Source organism: Miniopterus natalensis, chromosome 18 (genome assembly GCF_054644295.1).
Source record: "Miniopterus natalensis isolate mMinNat1 chromosome 18, mMinNat1.hap1, whole genome shotgun sequence".
Lineage (NCBI taxonomy): Eukaryota > Metazoa > Chordata > Mammalia > Chiroptera > Miniopteridae > Miniopterus > Miniopterus natalensis.
Genome location: NC_142098.1, coordinates 14,164,798 through 14,192,108, shown reverse-complemented (window position 1 = coordinate 14,192,108; position 27,311 = coordinate 14,164,798). Strand labels below are relative to the sequence as shown.

General features: G+C 39.8%; 1 protein-coding gene and 1 pseudogene across 1 annotated transcript in view; one reads left to right on the top strand and one right to left on the bottom strand.

Moving 5' to 3' along the window:
* The first annotated feature begins 4,072 nt into the window (after positions 1-4,072).
* The window catches only part of BANP (BTG3 associated nuclear protein), a 98,468-nt gene continuing 75,229 nt past the window's right edge, over positions 4,073-27,311 (top strand). Inside the window, exons 1-6 of the mRNA XM_087827210.1 lie at positions 4,073-4,429; positions 5,671-7,425; positions 14,414-14,509; positions 17,931-18,069; positions 23,146-23,237; positions 26,403-26,602. Coding sequence (XP_087683336.1) covers positions 18,000-18,069; positions 23,146-23,237; positions 26,403-26,602 — 362 coding nt within the window. The 5' untranslated portion in view covers positions 4,073-4,429; positions 5,671-7,425; positions 14,414-14,509; positions 17,931-17,999. The remainder of the gene's footprint in view (positions 4,430-5,670; positions 7,426-14,413; positions 14,510-17,930; positions 18,070-23,145; positions 23,238-26,402; positions 26,603-27,311) is intronic.
* LOC148091009 (small ribosomal subunit protein eS1 pseudogene) lies at positions 19,177-21,508 on the bottom strand (annotated as a pseudogene).

Sequence of the window (27,311 nt, the reverse complement as noted above, 5' to 3'; positions counted from 1 at the left end):
TTTTTTTTGCACTTGCACTCCCCCCCCCCCCCAGCCCCCTGCCTTGCGGTGCACGGGGTAGGACCGTCCGGGTGACAGGCCCGGCCTCCGGGCCGCGCCAGCTGCCTTTAAATTTGGGGAGCAGCCCTGCGAGAAGTGCACCCAGACGTCCCTAGGGCCTCTTTGCAGACAGACGGCTCGCAGCTGCTGGAGGGGCCGGGCTGGGTGTCCCTTCCGTGGGAAATGGGAAACTGCGAACGCACCCGAAAGACCCTGCGGTGTGGTAGTTCCTGTCAGTCCGACATCCGACTCGGTTGGCGTCCTGAGTTAACCAACGTTAAATGGAGCCCCGAGAGTCAGGAACACAAACAGCGCTCTCTGAATTTGCGTATGGTTTCACCAAGGAAAATAGGGACATTAGGTGCCCTTTCAGGAATAGGCAGCTTTAGACCACAGAGGATCCGATCCAGTTCTCCCGAACTTGATGAATGAGGATTTCAGGTTTTTTTCCCCTTCCTATACTTTTTTTTTTTGCTATTTCTGTGGTTTAATCCTTTTGAAATGTGACCTTAGTTTTTTTCTTTGAAGTCCCGCACAGCTCCCGTGCTGGCAAAAAGTCGATGTGCATTCGATACATTGCGATAATAGAGGACTGATTTGTCTCTGATGAGATGGTAGGGATTGTCTTGATATTGGAGAAATAAATATTCCCCGAAGAACTGTCAACAAGAGTGACTTCCAAGGGTAGAGCGCTTGCCTGCCCGGACCAGGGCGGGCCCAGGCTAGAGTCTGGAAGTGGAACAGGTGATTTCTCTAGTTTGAGTTACCTGTTCTTCCCCAATGTCCTCTAAGGAACGTACACCGAGACCTGACTGCCTCGGTAAAACTAGCACTAAACTAAACCAGTTAATGAGAGGAGACAGCCCTTCCTAAGGGTAGAGTTGTAACTGGAAGTTTGGGAAACTGAAAAATAACTTGGGATAGTTGAGTGGTCCTCAGTGAGGGAAATGTTACATCAGAAAGTAGATAATTGGGTCATTTAACTTTCAGCTTTTAGGACAACCCTGGATACAGACAGATATCCAGTGGTAAAAGAAGACACGACAACTGCCTGTAAAATTTTATATATTTAGTTCCCATTTCCCCTTTGTCTTGCAGTTTAATGTGTTCTTGTCATGTGTTCTGCCATCATTGGCTTCTTAAAAAAATAGCTGCCATTTATGGGTCATGTGCTGTGGCTGGGACTGCTAATCATTTCCAGTGTTTCTAATCACAGGGACCAAATGAGGTAGAGACTGCTGTTTTATGGATGAGGTGACTGAGACTCACAGAGGTTAAGTGACTTGCCTGACACACAAAGCCAAGGTTTGAATGTTCTTAAAAAATTAAACATACCTTTATTTAATATTTTAAAGAAATGTACACAATGAAATGTCAATGAAAAGCTTACAATAAGAAGCAACAGTCCCCTGTCCCACCTTTCAGTCCCCCTCCTCAGAGACTTTTACATCTTTTTGTTGTTTCTTCAAGTTCTTAATAGCTCTAAATGATAAGCTGGTATTAATTTTACATGTTTTTGACTTGGTTACGATAGTATGATCTAACTCTTTGTGTCATATTCCACCTCTTCTATCCCCTGAATTCACTGTGCTCAGTTAACTCAAGTTGTTATATATTGTTTGCTTCACAGCCAAGTAATGCATTTTCCTTCTAATACAGCTGTTTGTTTTTTCTATTGTTTGTAATGGCCTTTCTTTTTCTTTGCATTTCCGGCTTCCATTGACTTCTTACATTGTTTTAAATTCTCAAGGGTAGTGTCAAATCTTTTCAACTTTCCCCTTCCTCTCCAGTCCACTGTCTTCTTTTTCTAATCTGGATTGATTTTTCTATGCCAGCAGTGGTATCATTCTGGTATTTTCCTTTGTTATACATATCTGGGTTTGTTCAGGGCTTCATATTTTAGTCTTGGTTTTCTTCATTTCAGTGAGAACCTTTGACCAAGTAGCCTTATTCCTTTAGGGTAACTTTTTAGGATCCTCTTTGGTTTTAGGACATTTCAGGAGTCCCAAAGGATGTGCTCTTTGATCCTGGGGGCTTGTCCTTCAACTCTGGGAAAGTCTCTTGTATTATTTATTTGAGAATTTCTTCTCTTTTGCTCTTCTCTTTTCCAAGTTCCTGTTAGTTTGGTGATGGGCATCTTGACCACCTGAATCTCTTATCTTTATCTTCTTCCTGTGTCATTTTATTTCTGGGAGAAGGCTTCAATTTATCTTCCAATCCTGTTTTAAATTTTTTATTTCCATAATTGAAATGTTAATTTCCAAGAGTATATTTGTTCTATTCCTTTTTCATAGTAGCTTATTTTTTAATGCATTATCTTCTTTACACTGAGGATACTAGTAAGGATTTTTTCATTTTTTTTTCTGATTTCTTATTTCATCTAGTGTCACTGTTTTTTTAAAATACTGGCTTCTTGCTTTGTATGGCAAGTACTCCTCAATTATTGGTACTTGTTATCTAAAGCAAGAGGAAGGTGGTAGATCTGAGTCTGTGGGGTTGGTTTTGAAAATGTGTGGTTTCCCTTTGGGTGACTGGGAACTTGTTATTGTGCTTGGAACTTGAATGCCAGATGGCTAAGAGATTTGCTCTGGGCCTTCCAGCATAAGACCCCTTTGATTGGGTGTGGCCCGCTTGGTCTAAGGGGCCCCTTGTACAGCTCTCCTGTACCAGGACTGTCTTCCATGTGCAGGCGCAGACTTCGACCTCTCCTTCCCAGCATGCTGCAGGCTTACAGACCCCCTTTGGTTGTACCCACTCTTGTGTGCTCCACATTGCTATTCCCTTTGCTCTCTTTAGATCCTGTTAGTCTGCCAGAAATTTGCAAAATCTCTTGTCTGCCTTCTTATTTTCTTTCTTGTGGGTTTATTATGTGCTATTAAAATAATTTTAATGGGATGAGCAGAGATCACGTGTATACCAGTCAGTTCCTGATTATGAGCAGGAATTCCAGAACCTATTCTCCTCATCCCTGTGCTCCTCTTTGATGCCTCCCAGTGGCCTAGGTGATGATGCCCACCATCAGTGGGACCTCGGTCCAGTCACAATCACCATGGCTGCTTCCTTATTGCAAGTGTGGGAGGATGGTGTGCGTTCCTTGTGGAGGTTCTCCTGGCTCTGCAGTCTTGGAGAGGGTATCAGGTTCAGCTGGGGAAGGCTAATAACCATAGATGGGTCTTTTAGCAAAGATTGTGATTTCAGATTCTTCAGTCAGTTTCACAGAATATCAGTGTACTAAGAGAGCATTTCTGTGTACCAAAGTTTAAGGAATGACTCTAGTTAAGCAGTGATGACTGTACTCGAAGTGTAATCTTGATGCGTTTTAGTTGATTGTTCTTTGAAAGTTGTGCACAGTAGAATGCACCAGCTGTATTTGCCAAGGCCTTGCAAGTGAAGTGGTCCATGGGCCAGGAGCGTCACCATTACTGGGCATTTTAGAGAAATGCAGACTCTCAGGCCCTGCCCAGATGTATGGAATCAGAATCTGTAGTTTTATAAACTTAATTTTTATAAAAGAGTAAAAATTGTTTAGAGAGCTTTCCTACTCCCTTTGCCTATCTCCCCTAATGCTGACATCATACATAATCAAATATCCGTAGGAAAACCAGAAAATTAACATCGGCATGGTATATTAACTAAATAATAGACCTTATTGAACAGTTTTCCACTAATGTCCTTTTTCTGTTTCAGGATCTAATCCGGGATCCCACTCTTCATTCAGTTGTCATAGCTCCTTAAATCTCCTCCAATCTGTGATATTTATATAGCCCCAAAGTATATCTCCCAAGAAATTTATAAATTGCAAAGAGAAAATTAGTAATATCACAGTGAAAACACCCAGCAGATACCACCTTAACATCATCAGTAATAAGACGTAATGATATGTAACCCGGTATGATGCACTGAAACATACCCTCAGATGAGAAATGCATATGCTCAGTCTAATCATGAGAAAACTCATGAGGGACATTTGCCAAATATTGACTAGTGCTTTTCAGAAGTGTCCAGTTTTGTTTTGTTTTTTTGGTGGTTTTTTTTTTTTTTTTTTTTTTTGCTTAAATTTATTTTCTCACAGTTCCTGGAGACTGGAAATCTGATATCAAGATGTCAGCAGGTTTCTTTCCTTCTCAGGCCTCTCTCCTTGGTTTGCAGATAGATGGCCACTTTTCTGTGTCCTCCCAGAGTCTTTCCTCTGTACATACATGTCTGGTGTCTCTTTGTAAAAATTTCCTTTTCTTATAAGGATACCAGTCATATTGGATTAGGGCCCACCTTAATGGCTTATTTTAACCACCTCTTTAAAGTCCCTGTCTCCAAATACAGTCACATTCTGAGGCACTGGGGCCAAAGTTTCAACATGAATTTTGGAGAGACACAATTATATCCATAACAGGTGACTATGGAAGATTTACTTTTCTTAAATATTTTCTACAATGTTTCTGTAATGTTTGAATATTTTACAAGGAACCTAATTAAAATATAGTTAGATTCTAGGCTTGGTCATTATAAATAGATTTTCATTTACACGAAATGTCTTCTGGGCATTTGAAAGTCACGAGGGATGCCGGACAATTCTTTGTTGTGAAGGATCAACCCAAGTATTACAGGGTGTACAGTGACCCCTCCCCACAACAACTGCCAGTAGCACCCCCTTCTCCATTACTTTGGCAACCAAAAAATATCCCTGCAGTTTCCAAAAACAACTCCATTGATCATCACCACTTAAAGTATAATTTTATACTAATATTTGCAAATGTTTAAAATGTTTTCTCTCTTTTACCCCTTTTAAAAATAACAGGAAGAAGTCATGCTAATTACCTTTAGCTATGCCATTGGGAAGGTTGTGTCTTAGTCTTGGCAGAGTTTCATGATAGCTAAAGTTGTCTAAAGACAGATAAACCTCTTTTGCTGCAATTTATTCAAATTGCAGGCATGATGCTCAGGAGAAAATATAATAGCAAATGTTTATGCAAGTTCATTTATTCTTTATAACAACCCTGTGAGGTAGTCATTATTTGATATTTAAAGATACAGGCACAGGAAATTGGAGTGACTTGTAAGTAATGGAGCTGTGCTTCAAAGCAGGCAATATGGCTTTAGGCTGTCATGCTTATCCACTACAGGGTACTAGCTCTCCCCTACTTAGCGCTTACTGGGTGCTTGAGTTAAGCACTTTGCAGACATGGCATGTGATCCTCACAAAAACAATGAGATTGCTGCAGATTTGGAAACTAAGAGGCTCAAATTTCTTGGGAAACAGACAGCTTTATATGCACATAACTTACTAACATGTACAAAATAATGGCAAAGTTATTGCCACAATCAAAATGTGGAGAACCAAAGAATGGTATGAATATATTTTCCATAATTTATTTATTCCATAATTATTTAACAGTCAGTCACTTACTGAATTTTCTGAGGTGTTAAGTAACTTATTATATGATAAGCTGTATTGTGGAGAAGTGATTTATGTCATATTGGTTTTCCCCAGAAGTTAATGAAAAACAATTCAATTGGACTAATAGTAGTCCCAATTTTGTGAACTGGTATTTCTCTTCTAAAACAGAAGTAATATTGTGACAAATCCAATAAAAGGCTTTATTTTTATTTTGTTTGTTTGTTTTATTTTATTAGGAGAAGGCAGTTCCAGAGATTTTTGAGGAAACTAATTTCCATGCTGCATCTATACCCCAGATTCTTGGACCATCACCTAGTTGGTGTAATTGTTAGTATCAGCTGAAGTAAAACCTTACAAAGGCTATCAGGAAAAGCATAAAAGGCAAATAGTAATGGTTTCTAGCACATGCACACTCTCTTTCTTTGAGGTTTAAAGTTGATTATGAATACTTTAAGAAATAAATGTCAGGTTTTGATATAATTGCAAAAAATATGTAAACTTAATAAACTTTTTCTGCTTTTTTGTGGTATTTCCCCTCACCAGATAGTAGTCGGGATCTTTTTCTGATCCACTGTTTTGAATTAAGTGCATTTGCTTTTTTCCCAGATTGATTTTCAGGATAAAACACACAGTTCTTTTCTTAAAAACATATACTTTTCCTAGATATTTTTCTTTTATTATTGTAGAATAGCACATCCACATAAAAGAAATTTCTGAAAAAATCCCCCTCTAATCCTACCACATTCATACGTTATATATCTGAGAATACTTTTCCAGTTTTTATCTGCAAAAGACACTTTTTTACATAATTTGTCTACATATGAACATAACATTTTCAGTGACTTTTACTTAAAAATATGAGTTATTTTCCCTGTTTCTGTAGTTCTCATGATAACCTGTAATGGGTGTATAACATTTCTTGAGTGGATGTATCTATCATAACTTGCTTAGCAGTTCTTTTATTGTTGGTCATTTAGGTTGTTTCTAGTTATTCTCTGCTCTAGGATGTGGCCTGGAGTAGAAGTGTCCAGTCTTGAAAGATGGGGAAAGACTCAATTTGCATTTAAAAAAATTGCCAGGTGTTGTTTATTCACTTTGGTGCTGAAGAATACCTCCTGTGCTAGATGGTCACCAAGGAAATAAGAGACAGTGAACCACAAACCTTGTTTTGTGGATTGGTTATTTAGGTGTGCTAGGCACAGATTCTAGATGAGTTTTCATTAGTGATTTATTGATAACACCTGTTATAGTTTATTAGCCTTAGTTTTTCCTTATGATCTTCATCTATACTGTATGTATCCTGAAAACATTAGCTATACAATTAAATATGTTACATGACAGTGCCAAACTGACTTTAAAATGCCCATGTAACTTTACTACTTTAACTATTTAAATCTGGAAACAATAAACATTTTCTCATTTTGAAGAAAAGACTTCTGTGGGGAAAATACACATTAAGGGTCTCAATGAGAATGTCTCAGATAAAAGCTTTAAAAATTTTCCCTATACTAGAGGTAAATAAAAATCGTTATTGTTTTCTCTGACTTCATATATATGGTGGTCGTAAAAACAAAATCACGTAATGAATTGTTCATCAGAAGTGCTCGGAACCATTCTGAAATGTTCATTTTGTGGGGATGTGAGGAGTTTCAGGGACTTTGAGAGCAAATATTGAGTGGGATCACATGGATGCAATTTGTTCTTAGAAAGCTATACTTGTTTTCTTGTTCATGGACAGTTTTGGAGCTCAGTTAGCACATCACAGATGAAGAAAATCTTAGCAGTCATCTCTGCCTTCTCAAATAGTTTTTAAAATACTTAACTCTTAGGTTTCCCACTTTTCTCCTGTGCAGGATGTGAAACCACTTAAAGATGAGAGCTTCAGCTACTCATTTTATGCCCTCTGCCTTACCTTTGGCTCTGTCCACTGTTCAGGGCTGTGCTCAGCCTGGTCCCTGGGAAGAGAGGGTGTCTGTCCTCAGTCCTAGAAGGTAAGAAGCAGGAGGAATGCTCTTGACCCTTCATTATCTCCCAGTGCTTTGGCAAGGTTGGGCATCCACATCATAGTGCTCCACAGTAAGTCTCTCGGAAGTGGAGCTTGGCATCTGCACCTAGAGCCTCCCATTGCTTGAAACCTGTGGATAGTCTTGAATTAAAATATGATGGAACCATTAATTTCTTAAGCTACAAGTAAATAGTTTGCCCAAAATACTGTAAAGTCATGAAATTGGTTCCTACTTTGAATTAACTTCTCTGCATCTTTCACGTTTACCCATAGTTAAGAACTGTCTGATATGATGAAAATATTTTGGATCATGTGCCTCCATGGTGGGGTGACAGTAAGGTTTGCATTGTCTCCTTAAGAAGCCTCACATTTGGGAGGGGGAGGGATGGTGGTGATGTGAGTGACTGGGTGTCCCAGACCGGTAACACACAAGGCCTGATTGCTTATAAGGCATGAGCATGGGCAAATAAAATCTGTCAGAAAAGGCCAGAGGTGAAGAGGTGAGAACAGGTTTTTTAGTTAAATCACTGAAAAAGTTGATAAGTGAAATTTAATGTGTGGAAATTGACCATCGTTACCTTGTCCTATGGTGTTTTGTATTAGCATTTTAAATAGTTGAAGATAAATAATGCACCAAAAATGAAAGTTGAGCAGAAGGGCCTAGGTAGGGGTGGAGGCGTGGCTATTTTGGCCAGAGCACTATCAGGAAACCTGGGCCTGCATTGAGCCAGCCAGGCTGTGGCCTCTGTGACTGGGCAAGAGCCCTGTACTGACAAACCTTTTAGTAATAAAAAATTCAGTTCAAGCCCTGGCCCATGTGTGTCAGAGGTTAGAGTGTCGGCCCGCGGACCGAAGATGTTGAGGGTTTGATTCCTGGTCAGGGCACGTACCTGGGTTGCCTGTTCATTCCCTGCCCCGGTTGGGGTGCAGGCAGGAGGCAGCCAATTGATGTGTCTCTCTCACATTGATGTTTCTCTCCCTCCCTCCCACTCTATCTAAAAAAGCAACAAAAAATTTAATTCGACTTGCTTCATGGGTTCTCCCAGGATCATTCAAGAGCTCAGTATGGCTGCTTTGCCTTATTGGGACATCTATAAATCCACTAAAATCTGAATCAGAAATCCCTCTTTACAGCCAACAGGAGGTGGAGCAGGAAAAACCAATCCAGACCTGTAGGTAATTGAGGTCAAGATTACTATTCTTCAACAATAGTCTCTGTAATTTCTTTATCCTGCTGTCTTAAGAAGCAGTGTCAAGATTCTGTAGATGCTGGGGACATCATTAAACATTAGGGCAGAGGTCAACAAACTTTTTCTGCAAAGGTGACAGATAAATATTTTGGCTTTGGGGTCTCAACTCTGCCCCTGGAGGGTGGAAGCCTGAATGGGTAGGGCTGTTTTTGAATAAAACTTACTTACAAAACTTACCTACTTTTAGTCTAGAGATTGGGGACCTGTTTAGATTTGGCCCTCGGGCTGTAGTTTTGAATCCCCAATCTCTAGACTAAAAGTACTAACGCAAGTTGGAGAAAGAAATCATGGTTGGGAGTTCAATAACAGTAGGATGAGAGTGGCACCAACACTTCAGTTGGTGCCAAGCACTGTTGAAAGTGGTGTCATTTTAGAGATTTGCTGTCCTAGTCACCTCTAGCATCCATGTTCTTCACTGCTGACTTGGAGAGTTTGGGGCAATCTGGAAGGATCCACTGAACCATATCATTTATCTGAGGAAGGCACTGAGAGTGTAGGTCAGAAACTTTTAGTTGTTTTGAGAAAATCTACTTGGAAAAAAATTGTCAGTAGCAGCCTCTCGGAAGTATAATTAGTGTTAGCAAAGTCACCTTCAAATGAAAATGCTTCTCTCCATCCTCACTGCCCTTTTTATGTTTTTGAGAAAAAGCCTCAACGTCTCTTTATAGGAATTGAGTTTTCTTTCAGGCCTAGAAGTTGTAAGAATTGTACAAAGAATTATGGTATAGTCTACTAGATTCTCAGATGTTAATATTTTATATTTGCTTTATCATCTCTCTACAACTTTGTGTGTGTGTATACATATGTAAATTTTTTCTGAACAGTTTAACATATATATTTTATTTTTTAAATTCTTACCCAAGGATATTTTCCATTGCTTTTCAGAGAGAGTGGAAGGGAGAGAGAGGAGAGAGAGAGAAGCTTTGATGTGAGAGAGACACATCGATTGGTTGCATCGGGGATCAAGCCTGCAACCAAGGTACGTGCCCTTGGCTGGAATCAAACCGATTCTGGGACCCTTTAGTCCGAGGGCCGATGCTATAACCACTGAGCCAAAGTGGCTAGGGCTTAACATATATCTTTACTTTTAAATATTTAAGTGTCTGTTTCTTAAAAACAAGGACATTCCCTTGTATAACCACAGTACCATTAACAAAACTAAGAATTTATCATTATGCAGCTCTATTATCTAAGCAATAGATCTAATTCAGATTTTATTAATTATCCCAGTAATGTCCTTTATAGTGAAGGAAAAGGGGACTCCTTTATGAATTTTGATGAATATATTTTTTTCCAAGAATATTTGGCCCCCATGATGATACTATTGTGGATGTGTCTGCCAGGGCTATGCGTGGTCAGCCTGTGTTAAACACATGACCTTAGCAGACTTCCCTATGCTTTTGTTCATTTTCTGTTTTAGATCATGTTAACTAGTTCTCTTTGGTTGTTCACTCTGCCTCTCAGAGGTTGCACTTGCCTGACATCTGTTGTGTGGGTCAGCAACCTCTGGGATGGTCCCTGCATCTGCCACCTGCCATTGTTTTTTGTTTTGTTACTTATTGTAATGATTGCTCAAGTTGGGAGTTAATTTTCTTTTGTTTTTATGTTGCTAGTTAGGATTATAAATTCCCTTAACATTTTGGCACATGATAGTTGTTTGGTTTGGTTTCTATAAAATTGTGAGGTGGACAGAGGAGATTAGGACATTTAGCCCTGGACTGCTGACCACCTCCTTCCCCAAGCTTTGCAGCATGAGGCAATAAACAGGAGGAGCAGATGGGTGATAAAAGGATTTCAGTTTCTGGAGGGAGCTGGAAGATGGATGGATGCACTGGCCTAAACTCCAGGGAAAGGAAATAAGAACACATGCTGATGGTTAACATGTGGGCTTAGTTAACTGGACACAAAATGTGTTACTGTGGGAACGTGCTCTGCTTCCTCCCTACACCACCCCCACTTCTTCGCTGCTCTCTGGTCTCATGTTCCCTTAATAAATATTCATGGTGTATCAGATAAGGGGAGCATTTAGGGATGGGCCTATCCCTGTAAAAGGGGGACACACCTACATCAAAGGTTGGGAAGATGAAATGAGATAATGTTTAATATAGTGCTCAAGATTCAATAAACGGTAGCTCCTATAATTATTGTTATCACCAACTTTACCTGCCAGAACCTGTATCTTTTTATGCTTGTCAACCTCAAATGGTGCTGTTTTAATTGATAGAAGTTTGCATATAGTCTGAATTTTGTCTTTTATAAACTTACACCATAAAATTTTAGATATTTAGAATTGGACAGGAGCTTAGAGGTGTTTAAGTTAGTACCAGTTGCTGATTAAAAACTTGGCTGTTGTAAAGTATATACTTGTTATAAGTGCAAGAACCCATGATAACTTTGCGCTTCTACTGTGAGGAACCAGCCAGTACCACATGTAGGCCCACATTCTGAGGGTGTAGAACCTCATAGCCCCCATGTCCCAGCAGCAGGGTAAAGGCAGAAAAGGGAGGCCCCTGTGAAGGCCAGTGTATGACTCCAGGTGTCCGCAGAATGTGTATCATGAGAGGATTTGCCCACAGATGGAACACAAGTAAGAGAAAAACCAAGGGCTGAAGGTTTTTGGTTAAGCAACTGGGTGTTACCATAAAATGAGATGGAAAGTCTGGAAGGAGCAGGTTGATTGTGGGGTGGGTATTGGGTTCAGTTTGGCATGTTACAATTGGGACTAGACACTCAGGGGAGCTGTCCAGCAGGCTGTTTGCTTCATGGATCTGGAGTTCACTTGTGAGGTCTGAGTTGAAAGGTGAATCTGTGCCATCAGCGCATAGGTGGTATTTCAGGATGATTGAGAAGAGGTCCAGCACTGGGCCCTGGGCCCTCCACGTCAGGGAGATGATGCAGACCTTCAAAAAAACCTCTGCAAGACCAGGCCAGGAAGGTGAGGGAAGCTGGCTGTGGAGGAGGCGGGAATGGGCAGGGCAGGCTGAATGGGGGCAGTTTGGTTGGTGGAAAAGCCAGAGTCTGATTGACTGGCTTTAGAGAGAATGTGAAGGGAGGAGATGGAGATAGCATGGTTAGGCAATTCTGAGGAATTCTGCTCTGAATGGAAGCAGAGGAATGGAGATGGAGGGGAGGTGGGGAAATAGCAGTGCAATGTGTACTGGGAATGACCTGAGAGGCAAATGATGAGGGACTCAGAACTGCTGCAGTGTGGGGGCCCCAGGCTGTGGAGAGGGAAGGGCATGCTTGTGAACAGGAGTGAGGCCAGGTGGTGCTCATAGCAGCCACAGGTGGGGAGGCTAAGTTCAAGGGAACTAATGGGGAAGAGAAAGCAAGGTTGCTATCTTACTGAAGAAGAAGGAGCTGGGGTTTGGAAGGGAAAGGAGAAAGTATGACACAGTGGTCCAGGAGAAAGGAAGTGTTCATAGAGGAGGGAAGGGCTGTTTTGTGTCTGCAGCCTCAGGCATACTTGGGCAAGTGGATATGGCTGTGTGTGATGGATGCACACGAGTTGTAGGCTATATACTTATTACTTTGTTTTAGAAAAACAATTTCACAGGTGATAAATGAACATGGGGTTATAGAAAATTCAACAGTTCAGAAGGATCAAGAATGATGGGCAGCCCTGGTGGCATGGCTCAGTGGTTAGAGCATCGGCCTGCGCACCAGAGGGTTGTGGGTTCAATTTCTGGTCAAGGGCATGTGCCTGGTTGCAGATTTGATCCCCGCACCAGAGGGTTGTGGGTTCAATTCCTGGTCAAGGGCATGTGCCTGGTTGCAGATTTGATCCCCGTCCCAGGTTGGGGTATGTGCGGGAGGCAACCGATCGATGTGTCTCTCTCTCATCGATGTTTCTCTCTCTTCCTTCCCTCTCCTTCCACTCTCTAAAAAGCAATGGAAATAATATCCTCACTCCTCAGGTGAGGATTAAAAAAAAAAGAATGAAGGTCAGCTCATGTTGTCTATATTCCTTCTCTCATGGGTAACCTTAAGTTCAGTGTGTATCATTTCAGACCATCTGGTATACATTTACTCACAGGGACATATGACTACAATACGCAACTCTTAGAAAACAGAATAGAGATCATATACATACTGTTTTGCAGTTTTCCTTTTATATTCCTGTTAGTATTATATTCTGGAGACCTTTCTATTGTGGTTCATGTAATTAAACCAGTCTCACATTAGTGTCTGCAGTGTTTTACTCATTTACCACTCCCCTAAGATGAAGCAATGGAGGACTTAGGTTGCTGATTTGGTTGGTGGGCTCTTTTTTTATGTGCACCCTAGAAGCTCTCTTCAGCCACTTGAGAGGTTAGGATTCAGGATTTTATGGTGAGTTTGGAATGTTAAGTCACTTGCAGTACTTTTAGAAACCAGGAAAAAGCTTGAATTGGGCCCTTGAAATTTTCCACTAGCCTTTTCTGAGAAACATGTATTTAACCTGGAAGCCGTGGATCATGAATGGACTTCAGGGTGGCTGATGTGGCAGAGTCCAAAATACGTTGTTTTAAAGCAGGGTTCTAACTAGTCATTGCCACTAAAGACATCATTGAACATTAATCTCAGTCCAGTTGTTTTATTATATTAAGACTGGACTGTCTCCAGGACTTCTGAGAAATGGCAAATTTAATTTGCCAGAATGGCAACCGCATATATTGCTCCGTTCCAGTTTTCTTGGGCTTGTTGCCCTAGTTTTTTCTATTCAAGCCTTCACTGTTAGCAGAATTTTAAATGACTCTTTATCCTGGCCACAAAATCCGTTTGAGTAAACAACTTGGGTAATGTATGGTGTCTCATTTGGAAGAGGTTAGGATTCAGGATTTTCTGGTGAGTTTGGAGTATTTTCTTGAGCAACTTGCAGAACTTTCAGAAGCCAGGGAAAGGCTTGAAAAGGCCCTTGAAAACTTTCCACTAGACCTTTATGAGAGACAGGTATTAAACCTGAAAGCTATGGATCCAGGGCCATCATGAATGGGCGTCAGGGTGTATCACTTAGGTCAAGCTTGGCTGCATGTGACAGACTGCAAAATACGTTGTTTTAAAGCAAGTGGTTGGTTATTTTCCTTTCTTATGAGGAAGTCTGGGGTAGGCAGTCCAGGATGTGTGGCAGCTCCATAGATGTGAGGACCCCAAGCTACTTTTTTTTTTGCTCCGTTGTTCTAGCTCCTGTCCATCTTCATCCCTGATGTCCAGCAGCAGCAAGACAATAAGAAGGGAGGGCCATGTCCATTACTAGTTTTGTACTGTGTCTGATCTCATGTTCCATCGCCTCGAACTTGGCCACGTAGCCACAGTGTGTTGTAGGAGAGGCGGGGAGCTTTCTCTGGTGGCCACATGGCCCTATAAATTAAAGCTCTTACACTGGTATTGGTGAAGTTCATGAAACTTGGCAGAATGTCGTCTGTCTGTGCACTTTTCCAGGGAAAGAGTCCACCTTTTTAAAAAAATTAGATTCTGAAAGCAGTCTCTGACTCTAAAATGTTTTAAGTCTCTCAAGTCAAAGATCAGTTGGGTGGTATCTAACTGAGGACTACCACCTTCATTACAGAGTTCAGTGTATCCCTTTAATAATTTTTGCTTTGGTTCTTAATTTGGAAAAAAGAAGACTGAGTTTATGGCATGAGTAGCTTTGATCTTCAAACTGACCACCAGTTAATCTGTACTTAGAGGTTATCTTCAGAGGACACAGATTTAGCAAGACACCTTATTTCCTTATCCTGACAGGTTCTCCTGGAGCAGTTGCTGAGGATGAAGGTTGAAGAAACTCCCAGTGTTCAGCACAGGCACCAGGTTCAGAGAATATTACTGGATATAACTGAGGTTGGAATTGAGAATTTCCCCCACAGTTTATGCCTAAATATTTAGTGTGTTATGCCTAAATATTTAGTTGTCTGGCCATCTTTAAAAAGTGTTTGGTTTTATTTTATTTTTTGAAAAGATGATAAACGCACTTGATAAAAAATGCAAATAGTATAAAAAGGTGAAAAGTGAAAATAATTTCCTTTTTACACTTTATGTTCCAGGGCTATTCTGTTTATATCTAGCTTATTTTTTTTAAAAAAAGCATGTTGTACCCATTCTGCCCTATTTATATTCATGTAATAATGCATCTTGGGAGTTGTCCATAGAGATATTTGCCTCCTTTTACAGTTGTTTGAAATTGCATTGTTTGGCTCTGTCATACTGTTTGCTGTTGATGTACATATAGGTTGCATCCATTCTTTCGATGCTAAAAGCAATGCCTTAGTTGTTTTTTTTATGTAGATCTTTGCACAGATAATGTATGTGAAACTGCTTGAAGGATTCCTGAATGGAGAATGGTGTGGTCAGGGCTGTGGCCGAGCATTTTGATAGCTGTCTTGCTTGTTGCTCTTCAGGGTTATGCTTCTACCAGAAGTGCAGGAGGGCTATTTTTCCTATTTTCTGATACTTTTCCAGTACAATGTACCACACTGAGTGAGTGTTGATTTGGTTTTCTTTCTTAAAGTCTCCCGTTATACATTTGTTGGATTGTCTTTGTCACTTTGCTGCTTTTTCTTGAACTCTTTTCAGTTCTTTTTTATTCTTAAAATATTCCTCCTTTTCTCACTTGTTTTTCTGAAGGCATAATTTATTGTGTTTATTTATTCTTGGGTTCCTTCTAGTTTTCATTTCCAAAATTATTTTTCTTTTGTTTCTAATCTTTCCTGAGTTCTTTCACTTCATTTTTGAGCTTTTCTCATGATGGTTTAGGGTTAAAATACCATATTTCCTTCATGTATTTTAACTTGTTTTGAAATACCAGGGTAGTATTTTCATCTCTTTTGGGGACATCTTTCTAGCGTGCCTTCACTGACTGTGCTGATGTTAGGTTGTTCCTTGTTCTGTTTTAAAACAAATACTGGTACTCAGTATTTTTTCTTGTTTATTTTGATTTGGAATTAATTTTCCTGAATATTTAGAAGGGAGACTTTATTTAGAATAGTTTTTCTAATTTCAGTGTTCTAGAGCTCTATTTTATATGCTTTTTAGGAAGTTTAAAAAAATGTAGCAGTTCATTTTCTGAACTCTCCTGGCTCTGTTTTTCTCTCCCACTTTTAATTAGACTTTTTTTTGCCTCTGTCACTGTTTCCCCTGTCCTGTATATTTTGTATTCTGTTCCCAGTCATTTCTTTTCAGTGTGTTTGGACTAAAGGGAGCTTTGGATGATTATTTTTAAGAGTTCATGGGGCCCAGAATGTTCTAAGCCTTCCGGACTTTACTGCAGACTTCTTGTATTTGTCTACTGTGGGGTTGTGCTCACTGGTTTCAGCTGCTGTTCTCAAGTTGACACATTGCTTCTCTCTGCTTCCTGCTTCATATGCACTTTTACCGTGATGATCTTGTAGCTGTCAGTGGTCTGTCTCCACTTGCTTCTGTTTTGGGGTTTGTTAGGAAGACCTTATCACTTAGTTCTGTTATAGACATTGACCTGGATTTTGGTTTTGCTATCCTAGCTGCTCCATGTGTTTTTATGGGGGGGACTTGCAAAGATAAAAATTCTTTTACTAAAGTGCTCAGTTGAAGTTCCTCTGAGATCCTTTGTTTCTCATCCAGATTGTTGATTATCAATCTCTTTTTTTTAAAGGACAGTTGATACTTTCTCACTGCATTCAGTCTTGTGTGAAGTGTATAAACTGGGAATAAAAACAGCTTTGCCATCTTAATGATCAAACATTTGATCAGATGTTTATTCTATAAAGGAAGATTTAAGAGAGAAGAATGGTTCTTCCTACAACTTCTTTTCCATATGAAATTCTGGAGCTGCTACCATTTAAGTGGTAGAATTTAAATCTGAACAAAAGAGAAGAGGAACCATGTTATTGATAGGCTTTAAGAACAGGTGTGCAACCTGCAGATTAATTTAATGCCTGTTGGAACTTACCATTAAAAGTTGCCTTCAGGAGATTCTGACTTGAAACTAGATGATCTGAAAATTGTAAGTTATCTCTCTGCTACCCCACAGGAGTTGTGACTAGGGATAGTAAGTACTTACTGATGAAAGGAGCTGTGCTGTAGTTGAGTGCATGGTTTCTCCCCTCAGGGAGAATGTAGCCTAGGTGGAGAAATAAAGAATTTCTTTTATAAATATTTACTTATAAATAAATAATATAAAGTAAATATGATAAAAAATACTGACATTGATTCCTGAGTTCTTCAGCACATCCTGTTTTCAGGTACTAAATTTAGATCCCTGGTTGATCATATTTGGAATGACATGGCCTCATTTTTGTTTTGGAAAATAAGGTCTGTCTAGGCCTAATCAAAGTGTTTCAGGATCAGGAAGAAAGTCACTGACTATTCCAGACACAGTGCTAGGCTCAGGGATGACAACTCACACCAGAGGTGGCCATAGGATGACAGTGCTCCCGGACACAGCAGTAGGCTAGATGAAACCTGTGTTTCAGGTTTGCGCTGGAAGCCAAGGGGAAACAAAACAGAGGAGCTCACGGGGAGGGTGGGTTTGAGTAGCAGAAATAGAGTATGAAATAGAGGATAAACTTGGCTGATGGGTCCATTTGGGTAATATTTGAGAGGTGAGAGTTGTGTTACTGGTGGAGACAACAGCATGATGGTTTTCTGGGGTGTGGTGTGTGTAGCAGGAGCTGAGGCCCCATGGGGGGCAGGTGGAAGATAGGACGTGTTCTGAGGGCAGTAGGGGACCACTGGAGACTCTTGGCTTGGGGATGATAAGTTTAAGCCATTTTAGAAAGGTGACTTTGGAGGTGGTGTGAGGAATGGATTGATAAAGTGAGAGGCTATCAGGTAGGGGCTAGACAGAGGCAGTGAGCATTTTTTGGGCTGTTGTTTCTCAATTCTCCAAGAATGCTAACCTTTTGGTGGTTTGGGGCAAGAAGAACCCTATATTAAACATTCATGGACATCTGACATCCTCTTTTTAAAAAAAATTTATTATCCTCACCCAAGGATATGTTTATTGATTTTAGAGGAAGAAGGGGAGAGAGAGAGGGAGAAGGGGAGAGAGAGAAGAGAAACATCGATTGGTTGCCTCCAGCCTCACCCTGGGGATTGAACCTGCAACCTAGGTGTGTGCCCTGACTGAGAATTGAACCCACAGCCTTTTGGTGCACAGGGTGACGCTCCAACCAACTGAGCTACCCGGCCAGTGCCTGACATCCTCTTGAATATACATGGTTAGCAATTTTCATTTCACAGGTCAGTATCATTAATCTTTCTCTTTGCCATTGTGTTTGTTTTGTAGGTGATAGAATCCTAGCCCTGTGTGAGTTTGATTCTTGCTCATTTATCGGCCCCTCTCCTCTCACTCTGGATGATGTCAGAACAGGATCTGGCGGACGTGGTGCAGATTGCAGTAGAAGACCTGAGTCCCCATCACCCAGGTATGGAGCTATGGGAGAGTAGATGGACTTTGTTCATTTTTTAAAAATCTAAAAGTGCTTCCAGAAGTTTTCTTTAATCTTTTAAAGAAAGAAACAGAAAAAGTGATGTATGCACTGTATGAAAGATCCATTCTCAGGTGGGTAGGCTTTCAGCATCTTGTCAGCTCTCCTCTCTTCTGATGTGCATAGTCTCTGCTTTCCTCTTTCTGCCCTCACCCACAGGGGCTTCTGTGACAACTTTCTTCCTTATAATTTCCCCCTTTTAAAATTTGCTATTGTATAATGGTCATGGAAATCTTACCATGTTGATATGCACAAAGTGACTGCATTTTTTTTGACAACTACATCGTATTCCACTTATAGGTGCCCCCTCATTTATTGAACTTCCCCCTTGTGGATGGCATTTACATTTTTTTGCACTGTTTTTCTTTCTTATAAACCCCTGCAAAAAGATCCCTGCACATATATCTTCGCAAATATTTTTTTTTTATGGTAAATTCCCAGCAGTAGAATTGTTTTGTATGTTCACAGTTTTGATAAGAAACTGACAGATTTCCCTGAAATGTCTTGCTAAGTTACTCTTCCATCAGCTGAGTGAGAACAACTTTTTTCCTACACTTGGCTAAGGCTGGTAATTTTTCTTAATGACGTTAAAGTCATACATCTACTTTGAAACCTTAACTAAATATTTGTTTTAAGAAGACCCCTTATAAAGGAAACACTAAATTTCAAGAACTTCACCTATGAAAAAACTTTGTTTACACTTACTTTATTAAAAAATTTCTCAGTAAGTTTTTTTTTTGCCTTAAAGTTTTAAGTGTTTTATATATTTCTGTTAAGTTTATAGTTACAAGTGCACATAATTAAGTTACTGAGTGTCTGGTTCCTGTTTTTCTTTTTAGAATAGTAGAATTGAAATGCTGAATTATTTTTCCCATAGAAAAGAGAATTTTCAGAAATTTCATAAGAAAGCATCATGTCTGTCTTGTATGATCTATTTGATATGTTAATTGAAAAAAAAAAACTTCTTTTGGAAATTGGTTATGATATGGAAGGGGAGAGTAATATAAATAATTCTGGAATTTGTCATCATTAAAAGTCTGAATTTTAAACAGATTCTTGGACTTGGGGCTCCTATCCATCAGCTTGTTCAACTTTAGCACCTGTTTCATCCCCAGTAGCTTTTCCAGAGCTGTGACCTTCACTGTGAAGCTCCATAAGTTTTCCTAGTTCAAACTTAGACTTCTTTAGCATTTTGATTTTTCTAACAAGGACATCATGGAGTGGATAAATAGATTGGCAAGCTTTTTCTCTGTCTTTTCCAATGATGTCAAAATCAATTTATTGACCACTTCTTTGAAGTCATTTGCCTGCACCTCTCAGGTCATGATTTCCATCATCTTCTTCCGGATTTGGTGGACCTGTTGATCTTGAGTACAGAATGTCTTCCAAATCTTATTGTTGTGTTTTTTTAGTAAAACTAACACAGAATAGATGAAGCAAATAACCATCGGTAGTTTTAACATCAACAGGAGCTTCAATCACAGTCTGCCATTTTTTGACCATGGAGCATGTTTTGTCATAGTAAGATCCATGCCATGGAAATCAGGTGTTTTTTGCCCTGCACATTTAGTAGTTAGCTTGAATTTTCTAAATGCAACTTCATCATTCTGCAGGTCGGCTATGCTCACTTCAAAACCATGACCCTTGAGACCATCAGATGTGATTTTGGTTCCTTGAGTTCTCGTGACTAGTATTTTTCCAGCATTTCTTATATTGAACACAGCTGTTGCTTTCACATCACACCAATCTTTCTTAGAAAATGGATCAACCACTTTCTTCTTGGCTCCCTTATTGCCGCCTTTTGTAAGGCGTTTAATTCTTGCCAACCACCGTGGTGCTGCTCAGAGAGCCAAAAGCTGCTTCTGTTTTTTTAGTAAGATGCACTGTCACCTGTTAATTGGCAAAATCAAGAGTCTTATATCATTGAACAACGTTGGGGATATGAGTGCAGCTATTCAACTATAATTTTCTCTGTGAAAACTAACCAAGTTGTTTAGAGTTAGAACTTGCAGCCTCATTAGCACCACACCTTAAATACCTTTGAACTTAAAAAAGCAGCAGCACTATCACTGTGTATAGCAATTTAAAAAATATTCGTGTTTATATTTTTATAGGTGAACAATTTCTTTAGAAAGCACACACTGCAGTTTTATAAAAGAGAAATGTTTCAGTTACATAAAATCTGAGAATTTTTAGAACTATTAAAATTCTGATAACTAACTTCTTACATAAATTCCCTCTCTATAGAGTATAGTCTATGGAAGGCTTAGAGAAGCATTTCTAATCTTGTTTTGTTCCATCTCTGTTCCTTAAATAACTGGGAACTACAGTTTATTGACCATTTAATGAAAACCTGTGTGCAGGGCTCTCTCAGGCCTTCATATGCAGAAAGCCTGCAATTTCTTACCCAAAAGAACTTATACACACTCAGCAAGTACTATGGTGCACATGTTTGCATTCAGAGTGGGTTTGAGATTATTTTCCCCCTCATCTCTAAAATATGAAGTTTGTGAAATTTAAAATGAGTATGGATTCTTTAGTCTAATTCTAAAGGTAATGCACACAAAATTATAAAAAGCAGGGCAGCAAAGGACAAAGAAGAAAAGAAACGTGTAGTCCCGCAGCCAATGGGAAGTTATTGCTGATCCCGGGTGCCTGTGGCTGTGCTGTGTGCCACAGACACATCTCCTTTTACGTGTCTGCTTTACTGCCCTTTGCTTCCAGCCTGAGGTGCTTCACGCTGCCAAGGAGCATGGAGTCTTCTTTTCTGTAGTTACAGGAACTAGCTGTGTGGCCCTGGACAAGTAACTCAACCTCTCTGGAGTTGTTTCCTATTCAGCAAATTAAAAGGGTTAGAATAATGATTGCCAGGACTTCTCTCTGTCCTCCTAGTCCCAATATAATTACCAGTTTCCTATGGAGGTAAATAGGCTGTGACTAAGGTTCTGAGAACCTGTGTTTTGCTAACCACAAAAACTTGTAGACATGGATTTTCCCCTTTATTACTTAATTAAATGAGCATGCATTTTCATCTATTTCTGTGGAGGTGGTCGAGGCATTTCCTGCCACACAGGATCCACAGTGTATAATACAGAGATCTTAGGTAGGCAGGATGCCTTTTGTTGTCGTCAGTCCTTCACTGGTTTCTGCAGAGGATCTTTAGGTAATCACCTCTGGGAGATCACTTTACTCCTCTTGCCTAGAAACTATGAAAGGTTCATGTTAGAGCCATAGGACTATGCAGTATCTTTACACTTAAGAGTTTTGAAATGAATCATCTAGTATGCACAGGTTTAAAGGTATTGACACTCTTTTTTTTAAATCGACATCTTATTTGGAACTTAAACATGTACCTCCTGTCGAAGTGGCGGTGCATTGATTGAGATGGGGCCTGGGCCTTAGTGACCTGTGCACTTGGCTTTTCCAGTGCTTGCCCCTGACCCTCTCTTAGCAGATGAGAAATCCAATGCCAACCAGATATGCTGTGTCCACATATGTCGACAGCCTTGTGTGAGGGGCGGGGTGGAGTCTATGTTTAGGGGTAGTCACTGTGCCACTGCTGGTGTCACATCATTAGCAGGCACTAGTTGCAGCACTGATGTGCGACTAGGTGGAAGAGGGATAGATTTCCTTGAGTGGAGGTGGTTGGGTACAGGGAGGATTGGAGGGGGAAGAGCTGGGATGGTCAGACAGCATTGTCCAGATGAGGCAGGCATCATCTGTCCACAGTGAGTTTATCCTGCTTGATTGTATCATGGGCTGCATTTGAAAGAAGGTCTGACAATATGCGAAAGTGTGCAAACTCCAACGTTTATTCTCCATGGGTAGACACTCTCCCACAAGTGCTACAATAAACGGACTTCTGTGTACACATGTATATATATACAATATTATAATGTGTATGTTCTATGTGTATATTTATATAATATATACTCTCATATGCTGGTACTCATTTCTGGAGAATAGACTCATAAACTGATATTACTGTTAAAAAGTGAGTTAAAGCTATGAACTGGGAGGGCTGTCCACATTACATTGTTAAGTGAAGACAACAGATGCTGACAGATCTATTGGTGTAAGATGGCCTTGGCCCTCTGGTATATATGTAATATGCTTGTCCATGTGTGAGCTTGCAGAAAGAGGCGAGAGAAACACATGAGGCAGCTAACAGTGGTAATTTCAGGCAAGGAGAGAAGGAAAAATACTGCAGCAAAATGGAAAAGCACTCCTGGTATCATGCTCAATAAAAATGATGACTATGATAGTCTGTCCAGAATTGCTAATATGTAAATGTTTAGTGATTGACTAGGTCTAGAGCAAGCAGACAGGGACAGAGAAACACAATTTGCAGAAATGATACGATTGTGGACAATTTTGGTCTTTGATTCTGTGGCAATATTACTGTTTTTGTAGCTAATTTTCGATGAAAGGAAGGCGGTTGTGGCAGGCCTTGAATGTGAGCTGAGTTGCTTCTCTGTGGGGAAGCTATGAAGATCAGCTGAAATTGCTGATGGGGAGGCATTGATTTCCGCGGCACTGTGGAGTAGCTTCCTATGTAACTTAGAATGTTAAGTTTGGGACTGTTTTGATGATCAACACCTAAGAAGATGTAATAGCCAGATAGATTTTGAATTTGAAACTAGGTAGCCAACAGACAAGCCTTTAAAGTTGGGAAAATATCATTATTATAATGATTTTGTTTTATGCTAAAATTCAGATAGGGTTGCTTAATAGAACATTGAATGAGAAACCTATAGTTTCTGGAGTTAGAATCAACCCAGTGCACATTAGGGAAATTATTTATCCAGTATCTCAGTTTTTCTTTAGATTAAGGAGAGAGCCTATTTTCTTTCTGAAAATTTTAAGTTAAAATGATAAAAAGGCAAAATATGAAACGGGTTGTGCCATTTCTCATTTAACTTTAAGGTGTCAGAATGGTTTACTATCTTAATATTAAAACAGTTGGTAAAACCTTTCACATTTAAGTCCTTTGTTTCTGCCTTTGGTTTTCAGTTGTATTGGAGAATCATGTAGTGACAGATGAAGATGAGCCAGCTTTGAAACGCCAGCGATTAGAGATCAATTGCCAGGACCCTTCTATAAAGGTAAAAGTACAAATATATTATTTATACCTTAGTTTCCTAGGACTGCCAAAACAAATTGTCAAAAATGGGGAGCCTATCACAACAGAGATTTATCCTCTCACAGCTTTGGAAACCAGAAGTCTGAATGCAAGATGCAGGCAGGGCTGTGCTCCCTCCAGAGACTCTAGGGGAGGATCTTTCTTACCTCTTCCAGCTTTTGGTGGCTCCAGATGTTCCTTGGCTTGTGGTTGCATCACTCTAGTCTCTGCCTCCATCCTCACATGGCCTCCTCCCTATGTGTTGGTGTCTGTTTCCCTTTTTCTTCTCTTATAAGGATATTGTTAATTGAATTTAGGGGTCACCCTAATCCAGAAAGATCTCACCTCAAGATCCTTGACTTAATTTCATTTACAGAGACCCTTTTCCAAATAACACATTTATAAATTCTGGGGGTTAGGATGTAGATGTATTATTTTTGGGAGTCACCATTCAACCCCTTATATAGTGCATAAAACCATTTCCCCCCCTTAAAGATTATGAAGAATCAACATTGTGCCCAGCCAACTTGGCTCAGTGGTTGAGCATCCACCTATAAAAGAGGAGGTCATGGTTCGATTCCCAGTCAGGGCACATGCCCGGGTTGTGGGCTCGATCCCCAGTAGGGGGCTTGCAGGAGGCAGCCGATCAATGACTCTGTCCTCATTGATGTTTTTATTCCCTCTCTTCCTCTCCCTGTCTCTCTCTGAAATCAATAAAAACATTAAAAAAAAAAAAAAGAATCAACATTGTTTAGATTGAGATTGCTGCCACAGGAGGCATCTTCCTATAGAACCATAGACCAGTTGTGGCCAGAAGGAAAGAGAACAATTTGTGTGGATAATATTTCCCACTAGTGCCGAAATACTTCTTTATCTACCATTTAAGTCACCTAAGTTTTAAAGTTTACTAGATGTGGTCTTGGAAACCACTGAGTCAGTCAGTCAGTTAGTGATTTTGGATCTGTGGATTTACCTTTTTGGTTTAGTGTTTACAGAGTCATGGGGATAAATATCAGCACATGTGAGAAGTTCAAGAAAGCAATGCAAATGAAGACCATAGTAGATTTTTATGTAATCCCTCTATTTATATGGGGTGTGTGTTTAGAAACATCATATCCCCCCAAATGTAACAATTTTGTTAACAAGGGGAAACAGTATAAGCTTAAACATGTAGGTGATTTAAAAGTATATTCACAGTTAAATTAATGTTTTGGACTTATGGATAGAAGGTGACTATATTAGTAACACCAAATTATCATATTTTAAAATGCAGTTCTAATTTTACCACCAGAGATACATTCATTATAAACATAAACAATACAAAAATGTATAAAGTAAAAAACGAAAGTGGTCCAGCCTCAGTCCTAGTTCCACTGTGAATAAGTTAGACTTTGGGCCATAGTTTGAATACTGCTACATGTGTGTACTGTTTGGAAAAGTTTGCTCACCAAATTGCCAAGGCATGAATAAATTTAAATATTTATGGTTAATATCACTTGTATATAAAAGACTTATTCAAAAATATATTCTCTGCTCCTCTTTGTATTAATTTGTTTGATAATTTTTTTATTAGTACATAACAGTGAATCTTGCCCAAACTCCAGGCAGAATCATTTGTAATTCAGAGTTGAAATAATAAGGTTTTACTGTGTTTTAAGAATTCAGGAGCCAAATGTTTGATGTCTTCAAATGATAAAGAATAGTGGTGTTATAAGTGATTTTGTCTCAAGAATTCAGCCACCAATGAGTTGTTCTAATGTTAACTTACATCAGAGTGAACCATGGAAGTTACCTCTTTGTAGATCCCGGGTGATGGAATGTCTGCACTGTGTGTGTCTCTGCCTGGCCCTCTGTCATACACTTGCTCCAACATCCTGTTCTCCTGAAGGCAGTCAGCGGGGGACATAGAGGTTAGCCCCTTGCTTTGTATGTTAGCACTCATGATGAGTCTCATCAGGGGGCGTGATTGCTTGAGACAAAGTGAGTTGTTTGGACAGTGTGTGGGTTTTGTTTACTGCATTGCTGCCCCTTACTGCCATATCTACCAGGCAATTAGACAAGTACATTTAACTTCTTCACAAGATAAGCTCAGTCTGTTGAAAATGTACTGATTAAGAGTATACATTTTTTCTTTCTCCCAGGCCTTGATGCAGCTGCGTGATGTGATATAGCTCTAGTTTTGCTATTTTGCTTCAGATTAGGAAAGCAGGCCCTAGCTAATGCTGTACTCCAGCAACAGTTAGATGGCATGCCCTGTCAGCCAAACGGAGGCCAGCCTTTTACTGTGGGCAGACAAGCAGAGAGAAAGACGAAAGGCAGATTCTTCATTATTTTCACCTGCTGACTCTCAAGCCAGCCTTTCTACTAAATTGAGCTTATTGGATACTTTATGAACTTGCTCCTAACTAGTACTCTTAATCCTTTTACCAGCTGATGAGATCAGCTTAGGGTGTTCATTGCGGTGTAAGTCTTACTTGAAAACATGCTTCTATCTGTATTCTTGTCGACTCACGGCAGAAATGGCAGTTGTGGGAAGTGAAGAGCTTTCCTGTCTGGTGTATGTATTTGATCCATTTCTTGGGTCCGGAGTCATGCATGTCTCTGCTTACTGTGATCAATCGGAGTTAGTAATTGGGATTTGGCTCAGAAATGATAATAGAATGTGAGGTTGCTCTTCATGTTGACCACTAGGTGGCAGGTGTGCTGTTCGTACTCTACCAAATTTTAACATCAGGGCAGTGGGGATAATGTGAATGTGCAGGACCAATGGTTTCCATGCTGTTTTGATGTTACATATAAATGTGTTTTTATAGTTAGAAAGATGTGACTAGTTTTATATGTAAATTTACTGATTAATAGGACATCCTAAAAACTACATACATTTTTATCATATGGTCTTAAGCATTACTAAGGATCACAGTTACACATGGAAGTAAACCCATGATTTAAGTAGTCATATTTTAAATATAAGAGGTTGAACTTGTTTACTCAAATGTTTCTGGCTTATAACTAAAGAGCTAAAGTGCAGGGATTATTCTATTGGAGTAGATACGATTCAAATTAGGAAATAGCCATTTGATGTTCCTTGGAACTTTCTCCTTAAAGTTCAAGATATCCCTTCTGAAGTTTTTCTTTTTTTCACTTCCAGTCATTCCTGTATTCCATTAACCAGACAATATGCTTGCGATTGGATAGCATTGAAGCCAAGCTGCAAGCTCTCGAGGCTACTTGTAAATCATTAGAAGAAAAGCTGGATCTAGTCACGAACAAGCAGCACAGTCCCATCCAAGTCCCCATGGTGGCAGGCTCCCCTCTCGGCGCGACGCAGACGTGCAACAAAGTGCGATGGTAAGAACAGACCAGTGGGCTGTGGTCACCTCCTCCCCCAGGCTCCCCTGATTGGTTACCCAAGTTGTAGTATACATAGGGCATCTGCCTCTGCAGCTTCACAGCACCTATTTCACTTAGACCCAAACTAAACACGTGACACCCTGCTGGACTGACTTGGAGTCATCCTCACATTTTCTTTCTAACATAAACCAGACTGGTGAATCTTTTCTTTGGAATTAACCCACCAGATCTTTGAAGATGTGCATTTGTTTCTTTCTTTTTTTTTCTATCTGGCAAGTTCTTAGATATTTTTTCTCCATATTAGTATTTATAAATTTTACTTGAGTACATCAAATTTTCCATTCACATCTGTAGTTTTTATTTTACCGATTAAAAAAAATATATTTAGAGCCTTATGTTAGTGGGAAGTGTAGTAGTAGTGTATGTGCCATTTGAACAGAAACTTTATTAAGAATTTGGTTAGATTGGAAAGATGTGTTAAAGTCTTTGACCTGTTTATGTATTCGTTAGTCCACAGAACCCTGTCACCTACTTGAGCTTCCGAAACGAGCTAAAGCTCAGGCTCTGGGTAGCAGTTCCATTAGTCCTATTGGCATTTTTGTGCTTTCCCACAGCAGGTTACAAAGAAGCCATATTTGTGGCAGTGGCAAAATTTGTCTTTGTACTTGAGGAGAACTTGAAGCATTTTTACTGAGGGCTCTTCTGT